Source organism: Meriones unguiculatus, chromosome 14 (genome assembly GCF_030254825.1).
Source record: "Meriones unguiculatus strain TT.TT164.6M chromosome 14, Bangor_MerUng_6.1, whole genome shotgun sequence".
NCBI lineage: Eukaryota > Metazoa > Chordata > Mammalia > Rodentia > Muridae > Meriones > Meriones unguiculatus.
Genome location: NC_083361.1, coordinates 35,856,588 through 35,870,105, shown reverse-complemented (window position 1 = coordinate 35,870,105; position 13,518 = coordinate 35,856,588). Strand labels below are relative to the sequence as shown.

The 13,518-nt window shown below is 41.4% G+C and overlaps 1 protein-coding gene and 1 pseudogene across 1 annotated transcript; one reads left to right on the top strand and one right to left on the bottom strand.

Annotated features, from left to right (window-relative positions):
- Positions 1 to 699: 699 nt before the first annotated feature.
- Positions 700 to 1,873, bottom strand: LOC110539574 (sorbitol dehydrogenase-like; annotated as a pseudogene).
- Positions 1,874 to 6,448: 4,575 nt separating this feature from the next.
- LOC110539575 (leukocyte immunoglobulin-like receptor subfamily A member 5) lies at positions 6,449 to 11,854 on the top strand. Its single transcript, XM_060367173.1, is given in 7 exon segments — positions 6,449 to 6,548; positions 6,727 to 6,762; positions 6,920 to 7,204; positions 7,334 to 7,633; positions 11,503 to 11,553; positions 11,681 to 11,810; positions 11,812 to 11,854. Coding segments are annotated over 7 exon segments (879 nt in total). The 5' UTR covers positions 6,449 to 6,514.
- Positions 11,855 to 13,518: the final 1,664 nt, after the last annotated feature.

Sequence of the window (13,518 nt, the reverse complement as noted above, 5' to 3'; positions counted from 1 at the left end):
TCTGCATGGGGAACCCAAACCTTCTGGTGGTCCTCTTGTACTAGTTAGGCAGGATTGAAGATCTTCAGAAGGAAGTCTCTTGGTTGCCTAGCAATTGGTACCATTCCTTATCATGAATGAGAGTGTTGGGAGGGTGGTCCTCCACTTTGCAATTGCAATGACAGAAGTCTTAGGAGTTGAGAAAAAGGTGTCTTTGGTCAGAGGTGAGTGCTACTGTTCTTTCAACATGTGTAGAATGTAAGGTTAAGTGTACCTCATCTGGGACTTGCTTCATTCTTCTGATCAGTTTTTGTCCAGGATCCAGAAGGCAAGTTCCTTTTATTCCCTGAAACCAAGTGACACTTATTCTGAGCAAAAACACTGTTCTCTGAACAGCTAACAACCATTCATCCAGACCAAAGGCCACGTCCATCTTAACAAAGTTGTTTCTTCATAAGTCAGCCCCACTCCCTGGCAGCTATGGTGGAACATGGATATCCAAGGGATGCTGTGTCCCCTTACCTAAAGGTACTAGAGGAAGAAGGATGCTCCCAACACTTATCTGCCAAACTTTGTTCTTTGTACTAGACTCTTCTCAGTATAGGCATCTTATTCTGGCTATAAGGTCCCCCACATCTATTTTTAAGGCATACCAACTCCTCTAAGGCTCTCTGTTTATTATGAGTTAATTATTTTTACCATTCAAAATAAAGGTCTGCATTAAGGAGCTCTCCTTCCTAGCCATTTAGCCCTGAGATGCTGAGATGGTGGGCTGAACGAACAGATCAGTTCATATTTACAGTTCTGGTTATTGGGGTCACACTTAATCATAACTTTCACCCCCACTTGCTTTTTGGATGTTTCAAAAGCTTCTACAGCTTTCTCTAGAGGGAATCTATGGGTAATTAAGGGCTTCATGTTCAAAGTCTTTGAGGCAAGCATGGAAATTGCTATTAACTACATGCTACAGTTTTAAAACATGCCCCTGATATCCGTCTCTCACACAGCTGTGTGCACTATCAGTCAATTGACCATCTCAGAGCCCATTCCTACAATCACCCTGGTCCCACCAGAGTGAGTGGCATAGATTTCTGTCTGGATGGAAGATTCTACTCCTGTTCATTCAGTGAAGATCTCTGACTTGCTCACCAGCAGACTTCCATTTTACTGGCAATTTCCAGAAGTGTCTCTTTGGCAATCTGGATGGTAAAACTCTGCTCCAACTTCCTTGGCTTTGGCCAACTGAGAGGAAGATAGATCTGCCACCATCACTCGAAGAGCTCCCATTACTTTGGCCACAAGCAAAGTGACTAACCCAACTGGCCCAGCTCCACACACAAGGATCTTGTTCTCCAGAGAAACTGAACCTTGAAGGCAGGCATAGATCCCCATGAAGAGAGGCTCAGTCAGGACCCGTTTTTCAGAGATGATGATGTCAGGAAGCTTGTAGCAGGAATCAGCACTGTCCTTGCAGAATGGGCAGAGGTTCCAGTTACGGGGGGGGGGGGGGGCGGCACAGAAGATAGACGGCATCAGATTGTGTCTGCTGATCTTGCAGAATCGATCTATTTCTCAGGAACACCAGGCTCGATGCCAATCCAATCACCTGGTTTTAGATGTTTCACCATCTCTCCTACTTTTGTGCCTGTCCCGCAGCTTCATGGCCACCCGCCACTGGCTTTTTCCCAATAAAATCTCTAATTCGGCCACGCTGACAGTAGGGAACATCTGAGTTGCAGGCCTTGACAGATTGCTTCTGAAGTAGGACCTTATTTGGGGCTGGCCCAGAGGGTGGGTAGTTATCCAGGCAAAGGTCCCCAGGTCTATGTACCACAAGGACAGCCTTAGCTGGAGCTGCCATGTTGCTCTCTTTCTTTGAGATGTCAGCTGGACCTGGGGGAAGATGGTGGTTCTCTTATTTATTCATTTTAAATACATTTTAAAATTACAATATAATTACATTACTCCTCTTTCATTTTTTTCTCTCCAGCCCCTTCTATGTCTCCCAATTTCAATTTATAGTCTCTTTCTCTTTGATTATTGGCACTTAGTTGTATATGTACACATATATTTACATATAGATACACAAACAGTAAAATTTAAAGTAATAAGTATTTTAATATCAGGACAATATAGGAAATTGTTCTAGTTATTAGTTACATTTTCCTCTAAAATATTCTATGAAAATTTCATACATGTATGCAAAGTATCTTGATTACATAGCCACCCTTCACTTCCAATACTTCTGCTTGGACCCCTCCCCTGAACCATTCATCACATCCTACTCCCAACTCCATATTAATAAGTCAATATAACTTATAATTAACTTACTGGAGTCAAGTTAGTGCTGTACACCCATGCTGTGCATGGGTATGGGGTCATGCCCTCGGGCAGAGACAACCTTGCAGTGGCTGTACTTCTAGAGAAAAGGGATTTACCCCATGCTGGAATTTTAACTGCCCTGACCTTGTGCAGGTCTTGAATAGAACCAGAGCTGCTGTAGCTTCATGTGCACAACAGTCATTCACATTTGTGAGACAGCATTTCACAGCACCTCCCCACCCTGACCCTCTGGCTTTTATATCCTTTTTTTAAAAAAGATTTATTTGTTTATTATTTCTACAGTGTTCTGCCTGCAGGCCAGAAGAGGACACCAGATGTCACTATAGGTGGTTGTGAGCCACCACGTGGTTGCTGGAAACTGAATTCAAGAACTTTGGAAGAACAGCTAGTGTTCTTAACCCCTGGGCCATCTCTCCAGCCTGGCTTTTATATTCTTTATACCCCATCTTTCATGATGATCCTTAAGCCTTGGAGAAAGTGATACAGAGTTGAACAGTTCTAGCCATTTACTGTCTGAATTTTAGTCATTTATGAGCCTACTGCAAAAAGAAGCTTTTCTAATCAAGGTGGAGAAAAGCACAAATTTATGAAGTGAATGACTGGCATAGTTTTGTTGAGTTGAAAGGTGATGTTCTCAAATCCCTTTAGCTCTAATAGGTTCCATATGGTGTTGTGGAGGTGGGGGAGAGTGGAAGACATTAGGTCCTGCAGGCTTAATGTTTGTGTAGTTCTAATGTGTGTGTGTGTGTGTGTGTGTGAAAGACTTGTATGAAAAAAAAAACCCTAAAGTCTCTGAAGAAAGAAATCGATGAAGATATTAGAAGATGGAAAGATCTCCTATGCTCATGGCTTGGTAGGATTAACATAGTAAAACTGGACATCTTAACAAAAGCAATCTATAGATTCAATGCAATTACCATCCAACTATCAACTCTTTACAGACCTTGAAAGAGCAATTCTAAACTTCATATGGAAAAACAAAAAACCCAGAATAGCTAAAATAATCCTGTGTAATAAAAGAACTTCTGGAGGTATCTCCATCCCTGATCACAAGCTGTACTATAGAGCTACAATAATTAAAACTGTGTGGTACTGGCAGGAAAAAAAACTGGTGGATCAATGAAATTGAATCAAAGACCTGAAATAAACCCACACATCTATGGACACTTGATTTTTAACAAAGAAGGCAAAACCATATGTTGTGGGTTATTAATATTTACATTGAATAATCTTTTAGTTAAACAGTGGTTATTTCCTAAACCAGCTGTATACCCAAATCACCACATAGACACTAGGATATATTTAGTTAACCTCGAGCACAATGCTGGGCAATAGATACTCTATCTTAAACCTCCAAGCCTACATAGTTTCCTCCCAGTCAGATTTATACTTGCTTTTAGTCATATCTGAGGTCCAGTTTATCTCTCCTTCTTGTTCCAAGTCCTCTTCTGCCAACCTCTGCTCTTCTACACTCCCACTTGCTTCATTCTCCTCTGCTCTGGACCAGGATGTCCCCCCTTGCCCCCCACATTCTCTCCATTGCTCAGCATTGGCTGGTTGTTTTATTGACAATTCAGAGAACAAATGGTGGTATGTTTACACAAACCTGAGACAGGTGATGCTTAGAATAAGCATCACAATGTAACGTCCAAATTGAAACCAGATAGTGGGGTAGAGAAATCGGCATTTGAATGAACAAGGGTAAATTGTATACATTCCACAAGAATATTATACCAACAACCATACAAAGAAAAAAAGATAGCATCTTCAACAAATGGTGCTGGTCTAACTGGATATCTACATGTAGAAAAATGCAAATAGATCCATATTTATCACCCTGCACTAAACTGAAGTCAAAGTGGATCAAAGACCTCCATATAAACCAGACATACTAAACCTGTTGGAAGAAAAAATGGGGAAGAGCCTTGAATTCATTGGCATGGGAGACAACTTCCTGAACAGTACACCAATAGCTCAGGCTCTAAGATCAACAGTTAATAAATAGGACTCCATAAAACTGAAAAGCTTCTGTAAAGCAAAGGACACTGTCAACTAAACAAAATGACAGCCTATAGACAAAAAAGATCTTCACTAACCCTACATCCAATAGAATATATATAGAACTCAAAAAGTTAAACACCAACAAACCAAGTAATCCAATTTAAAAATAGGTTACAGAACTAAACAGAGAATTCTCAACAGAGGAATATCGGATGGTGAATACTTAAAGAAATGCTCAGTGCCCTTAATCATTAGGGAAATGCCAGTCAAAACGCTGAGATTCTGTCTTACACCTATCAGAATGGCTAAGATAAAAACTGGAGAGGATATGGAGAAAGGGGAACTCTCCTCCATTGCTGGTGGAAATATAAATGTGTACAATCACTTTGGAAATCAATCTGGCCCGTTCTTAGAAAATTGGGAATAGTGCTTCCTCAAGATCCAGCTATACCTCTCCTAGGCATATGCCCGAAAGATGATCCACCATACAACAATGACATTTGCTCAACTATGTTATCGAAGATTTATTTGTAGTAGCCAGAATCTGGAAACAACCTAGATGTACCTCGACTTAAGAATGGTTAAGGAAATTGTGGTACATTTACAGAATGGAATAGTAGTCAGCTATTAAAAACAGAAAATCATGAAAATTTCAAGCAAATGGATGGAACTAGATCATCCTGAGTGAAGTAACCCAGAACCAGAAACACACACTTATAAGTGGATACTAGCCATACAATACAGGATAACCATACTAAAATCCACACAACTAAAGAAAGAAGCTAAGTAACAAGGAAGACCCTAGAGAAGATGCTTAATTCTCAGTCAGAAGGGCAAATAGAATAGACACTGGAAGTGGTTGAAGAGAGGGAACAGGATGGGAGCTTACCATAAATGTCTTCTGAAAGACTCCTCCTATCAAGGGATTGAAGCAGATGCTGAGACTCATCGCCAAATTTTGGGCCGAGCTTAGGGAATCTTATGGAAGAGTGTGTGTGTGTGAGAGAGAGAGAGAGGGGGTAGGGGGACCTTGAGAATACAGGAGCTCCACTAGGAGATCAATAAAGCCAACAAATCTGCTCCCAGTGAGGCTTGCAGAGAATGATGCATCAACCAGGGACCATGTATGGAAAGGACATAGACCCCTGCCCAGATGTAGCTGAGATGTGGTTCCCTAGCAAGAGGAGCAGGGTTATCTCTGACATGCAATCTGTTGACTGTTCTTTGATCATTTTCCTCTGGCTGGGCAGCCTTGCCAGGCCAAAGAGGATCCAGGAAGTCCTGATGAGACTTGATAGATTACTGTCAGATGGTAGGGGTGGAGGGATCCTCCTTTTTGTGGTCTATGGTCAGGGTATAGTAGAGAAGTGGGAGGGAGGATGGGACTGGGAGGAGATGAGGGTGGGGGCTACAATCAAGATATAAAATGAATAAATTATGAAAAATTAAAAAAATAAAAGTGAAAAAAGAAAGCAAACCTTATTTCATCAAAGAGAACACAGTCATAGGAAAAACATAAATAGTGAGGAGGCCAGAACAGCTTTCAAGGTTGTTCTCAGAGAGATAGGGTTGGATGACGATATTAAGAAAAGAAAGGGAGTTCTTTGCTGGGGCCTGTTCTTCAGGGGACACCCACATCCGGAACCACAAGAGCAGCAGTGTTTACTTCCTCCTCTCCATGTGTTCCCCTCCATGCCCATCCCCAGGCTGAAGCTCCATGTGTGGGACAGAGTAGGGCACTCAGTGTGCCTGCTACTCTGCATTCACCCTGCAGCATCAACCTGCATCTTTCTAGAATTTTTATGGCTAGAAGATGATTGATCCTTGTAGGAATTCCCCAGTGATGTGGATGGATATGCTAAAAGAGTGAATTCTCCATGGTAAGTTTTTAAGAGAGAAGGCTCCGCCTTCAGCCACCCTCAACTGGAAGGGGCCAGCAAAGGAAGGTTAACAAGTTGCTGCTACCCTTTTAATGAGTGAGGTTAGGAGAGATGATAATTTTTGTAAGGATTTCTGGAAAAGAGAGGCAGGCGCCTCGGGAGGGCTGTTTCCCTTTCTGTGTGTATTGTGAAGAAATAATCATGTGATGTCAGGCATCCAGTCTCTCTCTAAAGATCTCATGCTCTGTGTTACTTATCACCTGGCCAATCACTGTGGTCTCTTCCACAAGTACACTTGCAGCTACCGAGAGATGACCTTCATCTTCACAGCCTTGCTCTATCTGGGTAAGATTTGAAGAGGAGATGTTGGGGGTAGGGTGAAGGGGAGAAGATTATGGTCCAGACAGCCAGGCTCTATCCAGTCAGGGAACTTCCGGGTGCTTAAGATGTTTCAGTGAAGGGAAGGCATGCTTATATAGGCATTATTAGGGGAAATGTTCTCACAAAAGTATTTTTTTTCTAGGGCTGAATCTGGGCCAACAGACCTCCGTGTTGGCAGGTGAGTATGTGTCCAGATGTTCCAGATCACTCCTCACTGAACGTACCCCTGCTCAGCTGGGCTTGAGAACATCAGGTGATATCTGGTGTGTGTGGGGGTGCTAGAGCTGAAGCCTGAGACCTGAAGGGAATGTCCTTTGACCCTTGCTTCTTTGCAGGGAATCTCCACAAGCCAACCCTCAGTGTTTAGCCAGGATCAATGGTTTCCAGAGGGAAGCAAGTGATCATCTCGTGTGAGGTGACCACAGGGGCCCAGGAATACCGTCTTTATAAAGAGGGAGGTCCACATCCCTGGCACTCACAGAACACACTGAAGGCCACAAAAAAGGCTCAGTTCTTGATCCCATCAATTGAACAACGATATGGAGGGAGATATTGCTGTTACTACAAAATGGCCACTGGGTGGTCAGAGCACAGTGATCCTCTAGAGCTTGTAGTGACAGGTGAGAGAACACCCAGCCCCAGGCTCTGCCCTCAAGAAAGGTATGTACTTTCAGGAGCCTCACAGCTCCACATTGGAAGGTAATGTGGGTCATATAAGCCCACTTAACACATACAACTTTCTCTCCTAGGATTCTATAATAAACCCAGCCTGTCTACCCAGCCCAGCATCGTGGTGACCCTGGGGGGAACTGTGACCCTTAAGTGTGTCTCACAGCTGGGCTTTAGCAGGTTTGTTCTGACTAAGGAAGGACAGCTGAAGCCTTTCTTGATCCTGGAGTTAATAAACTCCACTGGGCAGTTCCAGGGCCACTTTCCCCTGGGTCCTGTGGTCCCTTGCCAGAAGCAGATATTCAAATGTTACGGTTATTATGACACCAGCCCCCAGGTGTGGTCGGAACCCAGTGATCCATTGGAAATACATGTGTCAGGTGAGGAAGCTCTATTATTGACTCAATCAGTTGCTTCTGTTGCTGATAATATGAAGGTTTTTTTTTTTTTTTTCCATGAACCCTGTTTTTCCTTTAGGAGTCCCAGGAGGTAAGAGGATGAGGCACATTGAGCCAGAGCCCCAGAGTGGGAACGAATGTGGTATCTGCAGGTAAAATGTGAGGGGACAGATGTTGGACAGGTGCCAACTTTTCAATCTCTGGGCCATTTTCTCTTTATGGCTGCCCAGGAATCCCTCACTGCTGACTTGGCAAGACTCTCACCCTTTACCCTGGAGAGACTTTCCAATGTTGCTCTAACATAAGTTATGAAAGGTTTTCTCTGTCCAAAGGATGAGGAACTGATTTCATACACTGCCCTGGCCTGTTTATCAAGCTGGACTTTCAAGGCCAACTTCCCTTTGGGCCCTGTGTGCACCCCCCCAGGAGCTGATACAGAACTCTGGTGTACAGACATTTTCTTCAAGTGGTCAGTACCTAGTGACCATGTGCAAATCCTGATCATAGTTGAGGAGTCCAGTGGGTGAACTTAGAGACTCAAGACTGCATAGGAGCAGCTGAGTGGTAGGATGAAGGATGAGGATCTGAGGACCAGCAGATCAGGAAGTGGGGTGGGAGCAGTGGTGTAGTAAATATAAATGTTGGGCTAAATGTTTATTATTAGTCCTATGATTATTGTGGTTGTATTCTTTAACTTGCTATCACAACTAATAAGACATAGACACCTGTTAAATTTTATAATTTATCTTGGGCTGGGCAGCTATTTCCATCTATAGTATCTCGATAACCTCATCATCCATCTCCTAGCCCCCACCAAATGCCATTTGCCTTAACTATTCTTATCTGGGCTATCTTCTATCCATAATCTTATAAATACTTGCTTGTATTCTTCATCCGGGCCTTTCCAGGCCATTATTGGAGTCCTTCATCTGGGCCCACATGGTTCCTTTTCCATGTTAACCAATCTGGCATCCTCCTTCCTCCTCTCTTCCTGTCCATCTGACTTCTTCCTGTGATTCTTCTGTTACCCAAAGCCCAGGAACCTTAGCCACGCCTACCCCATTCTTCCCTGCCTAGGTTTTAGGACTTTTAATCAACTAATTAGGTATAATGTCTTACCAGGTTTATACAACAAAGATGGGTGTATCCAGGCAGTAACCAGTAATTATCATTAAATACAGCCCAGTAATTAGCATCAAAATGCAAGCATCAGACTAACCTCTAACAAAGCACAGTCAGCAGAAACAGGAAGAGAGTCAAGTCCTCAGAGACAGGTTCAGAAAAAGATAGTCAGCCCTTCCCTCATCTTTCTTCCCCTAAGACAGCTTGCTGTCACACTCTTCTCTCACTGAAGCCAGGCCCCATGGTATCCTCTGGAGAGAAAGTGACCCTGCAGTGTCAATCACTGAGATAAACACTTTTTTTTCTGAGCAAGAGGAGAGCAGCACCTTCCTTTCTGTGTCTAAGATCAATGTCTTCTAGCTCAGCAGTATCGGGAAGAATTCTTCAGGAGTGCTGTGTCTTCCCCTCTCAAGGACACCTAAAGATACTGTAGTTGTGGAAAGTCATCACCCTACCTGTTGTCATACTCCAGTCTCCCAAGGAACTCAAGGTCTTAGATAAGAGGACCCCTTACCTGCTCTGTCTGTACTTAAGGGTTCACTCATTGCTTTGCTCCCAGGAGAACTCTTTCTTCTAATTTTATGTTTTAGTGAAATTCAGGAAAACCTCATTAGGAAGTGACTCTGATGCAAATTTTGAACACAAAGATCAGAGTGGGTCTGAAGCATCCAGTAGAAGACCAGTAGGAACCTCCTGCAGAAAGGAGAGGGTTCATCCAGATCTGCAAGAAGATATGAGATGGGAGTAATGTATATTTGCAGGAAAGAAAGAAAACATGGGAAATAGGATCAGAGGTGAATCTTAGTTGGTAGAGTCATTGGCTAGCATGCAAGAAGCTCTGGTTCTAAACAAAGTGGGAACCATGATTGTACCTGTAACTGCAGCACTCAGAAAGTGGAAGCAAAAGGATCAGAAATTCAAAGCCATCCTAGGCAACATAATGAACTGAAGGCCAGTCTTGGCTACCTAAGACCCTATCACAAAGAAAATAAAGGAGAAAAGAAGACAGGAAGGAAGGAAGGAAGGAGGGAGGGAGGGAGGGAAGGATAAAGGAAAGAAGGAAGGAAGGAAAAAATGAAGAAAGGAAGGAAGGAAATAAGAAAACCAGTGATGGATGGAAAGAAAGAAAGAAAGAAAGAAAGAAAGAAAGAAAGAAAGAAAGAGAAAGAAAGAAAGAAAATGAAAGAAGGACAAGAAAGAAAAGAATAGGGAAAGAAGGATGAATGGAGTGAGAGAGAAACAGTAGAAAATTGAATTAGGAAATCTGGACTTGCCAAGCATGGTAGAGCACACCTTTAATACCAGTACTCGAGAGGCAAAGGCAGAAGATATTTATGAGTTCAAGACTAGCTGGTCTACCTAGAAAATGTCAGCATAGCCAAGGCTACAAAAAGAGATTCTGTGTCAAACAACAAACAAACACATAAAAACTAAGAAATCTGAACTATTTTATAAATTTATTTATTAAAAATATTACAGTAAAATCACAATTAATAAAAACTTTAAATTCTTTTCCTTCTTTGTTTTTTTATATTTATTTCAATTTTAAATTAAGTGTGGTTTCCTTTTTCTTTTTTTTTTAAGATTTATTTATTTTATTATGTATGCAATGTTTTGCCTGCCAGGAGAGGGCACCAGATCTCATTATAGATGGTTATAAGCCACCATGTGGTTACTGGGAATCGAACTCAGGAACTCGGGAAGAGTGAGCAGTGTTCTTAACCTCTGAGCCATCTCTTCAGAGCCAAATCACTTGTTTTTTTTTTTTAATTATTTCAATTTTAAAAAGAATTTCACACATAAAAACTGTATTTGCATTACTTATACTCCCTTGTTTGTTCCTCCAGCTCTTTCTATGTATCCTTTACTCCCTTGCAAATTCATGACCCTTTTTTAATTATTATGCTATATGTATGTATATATAAGTACAACCTGCTGCATATAAATACAATGCTGCATTTAGCACTTGCATTTAGTGTTGCTCATACATATTTGTGTTTTGGGCTCACCACTTGGGGTTAGATAATGTACTAGGGGCTCATCCCTATAAAAGACTTAATTGTCCTCTCCCAGCAGCCATTAGTTACCTGTAGTTTCCTCATCTAGGGGTGGGATCTTGTGAGATTTCACACATCCACATTGACATGCCAACTGGTGTTATCATTCAGCTCTTGTTCAGGCAATCATATTTTTTTTTGAGTTTATGGGTGCAACTCCTTACCATAGATAGAAGATACTATCTCACAGCAGACATCCTAGTCCTCTGGTTCTTACAATCTTTCTAAACTCTATTCTGTGGTATTTCCTGAGCTTTAGGTGTAGGGATTGTATTGTAGCTAGGGATGAGCTGGCTGAGAATTAGTTGTTCATAATCAGTTGTTTTCTGTATTTTGACCAGTTGTAGATTTCTCTGATGGTCTCTGTATTGAGAGAGAGAGAGAGAGAGAGAGAGAGAGAGAGAGAGAGAGAGAGAGAGAGAGAGAGAGAGACTCACTGGAACCCACTATGTAGATCAGGCTGACCTCCATCTCACAAAGGCATGTCTCTGCCTCTCAAGTGCTGAGATTAAAGGAATAGGCCACCACACTTGACTTGGCTTTTTAAAAAAATTTCTTCTCTTAAAATAATGGTGAAGGAGGAGGAAGGAAGAAAATAAAAGCACAGGACCTAGAAGAAACACTTGAGTTTCAAGTATCTCACACTTTCTACTTTTTTCCTTTGGTTCTTAGAAGCAGCTCAGCCCCCCAGGCTGTCACCAAACATGTCAGACCCCAAGACAGGTGAGTAAAGAGAATTTTCAGCTACAGGACTCAATATAGAAGATTAAGTCCTGTCCAGGGTAAGCAGACTCCTGGGGTGATTTTCATCTGCCTTGACCTCTGTGACCTCTGTTGCTATAACCTCCAGTCTCACAGCCCCAGGATTACACAATGAAGAATCGCATCAGGATGGGGTTGTTGGTCTTGGTTCTTGTGTTTCTTGGCATTGTGCTATTCGAAGCTCAGCACAGCCAAAGAGGATCCAACACGCAGCCAGGAGGAAAACAGTACTTCTTTCATGATGGCAAAGACCTGGGAATAAGTTCAAAGATTTCAGATGGTTCTGTAAGAAAATCCGGGGCTTACAGTGGGGAAACACTTTCAGAGAATTTCCAGGGAACAAATGTGATTTGAGTGTGGAGAAACATCTGGGTATTGTGGTGGAGAGGTCTTCTACATCAAATCATGATGTTATCTTAGATGTATACTTTAGTGAATTATCTCCTCTCTCCTCCCATCTATAATGACTAGGGGAGGGATAATCCTGTTCTACCCGTCAGTTTGGGTCCAAATCTCTTTCATCTTCTATTCCCCCATGCCCAACATGCAACATTTTCCTTTATCATATACTATCACATTCCCCATAATCATCATGAGTCTTCACCTTCTCCACTGAATACAAAGCTAAAATAATGCTCAAAATTCAGATTCCAAAATTGTCTCTTGAACTCTCGGCTTTCAGCACCCATTCTTTGTGTAGTTTTCTTGAAATATGAAGGCTTGTGATCAACTCACTTGCATTTGTAGGAGCTCTCTGGTGGGATACTGCTGATATGGCTTTGAAAATAACATTTTCTTAATAATAATTAAAGAAGAGGTAATAAATTTGAAAAGGAGTGTGGGGAGACATGGGAGGAATTGGGGAAAAAAGAAGGGGTAAAATGATGTCAATATAGTACTCATATGAAAAGTAGGAAAAATTTAATATCCTCTCACATACATCCTGGTATTCATGGCATTCCCTAGTTACAGTATATAACCACATCATAGGGAACATCATTTATAACACCAGTGGAGTGTCATTTATATGGAGTTTAGAACTGATGTATGAAACAAATATATTTTTAAATTTCAAATTCCATCGTTTACTGCTAGCATTTATAGAAGCAGCTGGCATGTAAATGAACCAATCTGGAACCAGTTTGCTATAAATTTTGATTAGTTCCACAGTCATTTTTAAAGAATAATTAATTTCTGTGTTATCTGCAATGGCACTTATAATTCTTCCTAAATATCTGAGCCTTTAATTTACTTATTGGTCTTACTGTACTAGCTAGGACAAAGTACAAAGTACAGAGCTGAACAATCTATTGAGAGAAGGAATAGTGCTGCCTTCTTCCTGATTTAAAATGAGATTTCTAAGTTCCCATGGTTAAATATAATGTTAATTTCAGTATATTATCTTATTCAGATAGAAAAATCTGTCTGTCCCTAATTTTATATGACAGTTTATGATTAATAGGTGTGGGAAAGTGAATGCCTTTTTCACGTATGCTTTCATTTTTTTTCTTTGTTGATGTAATGGGTGGTATTAATTAGTTTCTGAACAACCCAAGTCTTTGTAAGTCCCTTATTCATGGTATATAAATCTTTCATACACATTGGATTAAATGTGTTAATACATCTATGCACTACTAGCAATAAAATATATTCTCACATAGAAACAGTCTCGTCATGGAGCATGCTGATTACTCTAACGCCTTATCCTATTAACTTTCTATTTCTGTGATAAGGCATAGTGAGAAAAAGCAACACTGGGGAGGAAAAGGTAATTTAACCTTACAGCTCTCAGGTCACCGACCATCCTGAAAGAGAGTCAGGAGCTCAGGCAGGACAGAATTGGAGGCTGGACCTGAAGCAAAAACCTTGGAGGAGTGCTGCTCAATGGCTTCTTTGTTTGTTTGTTTTTGTTTTTCACTGAACTGA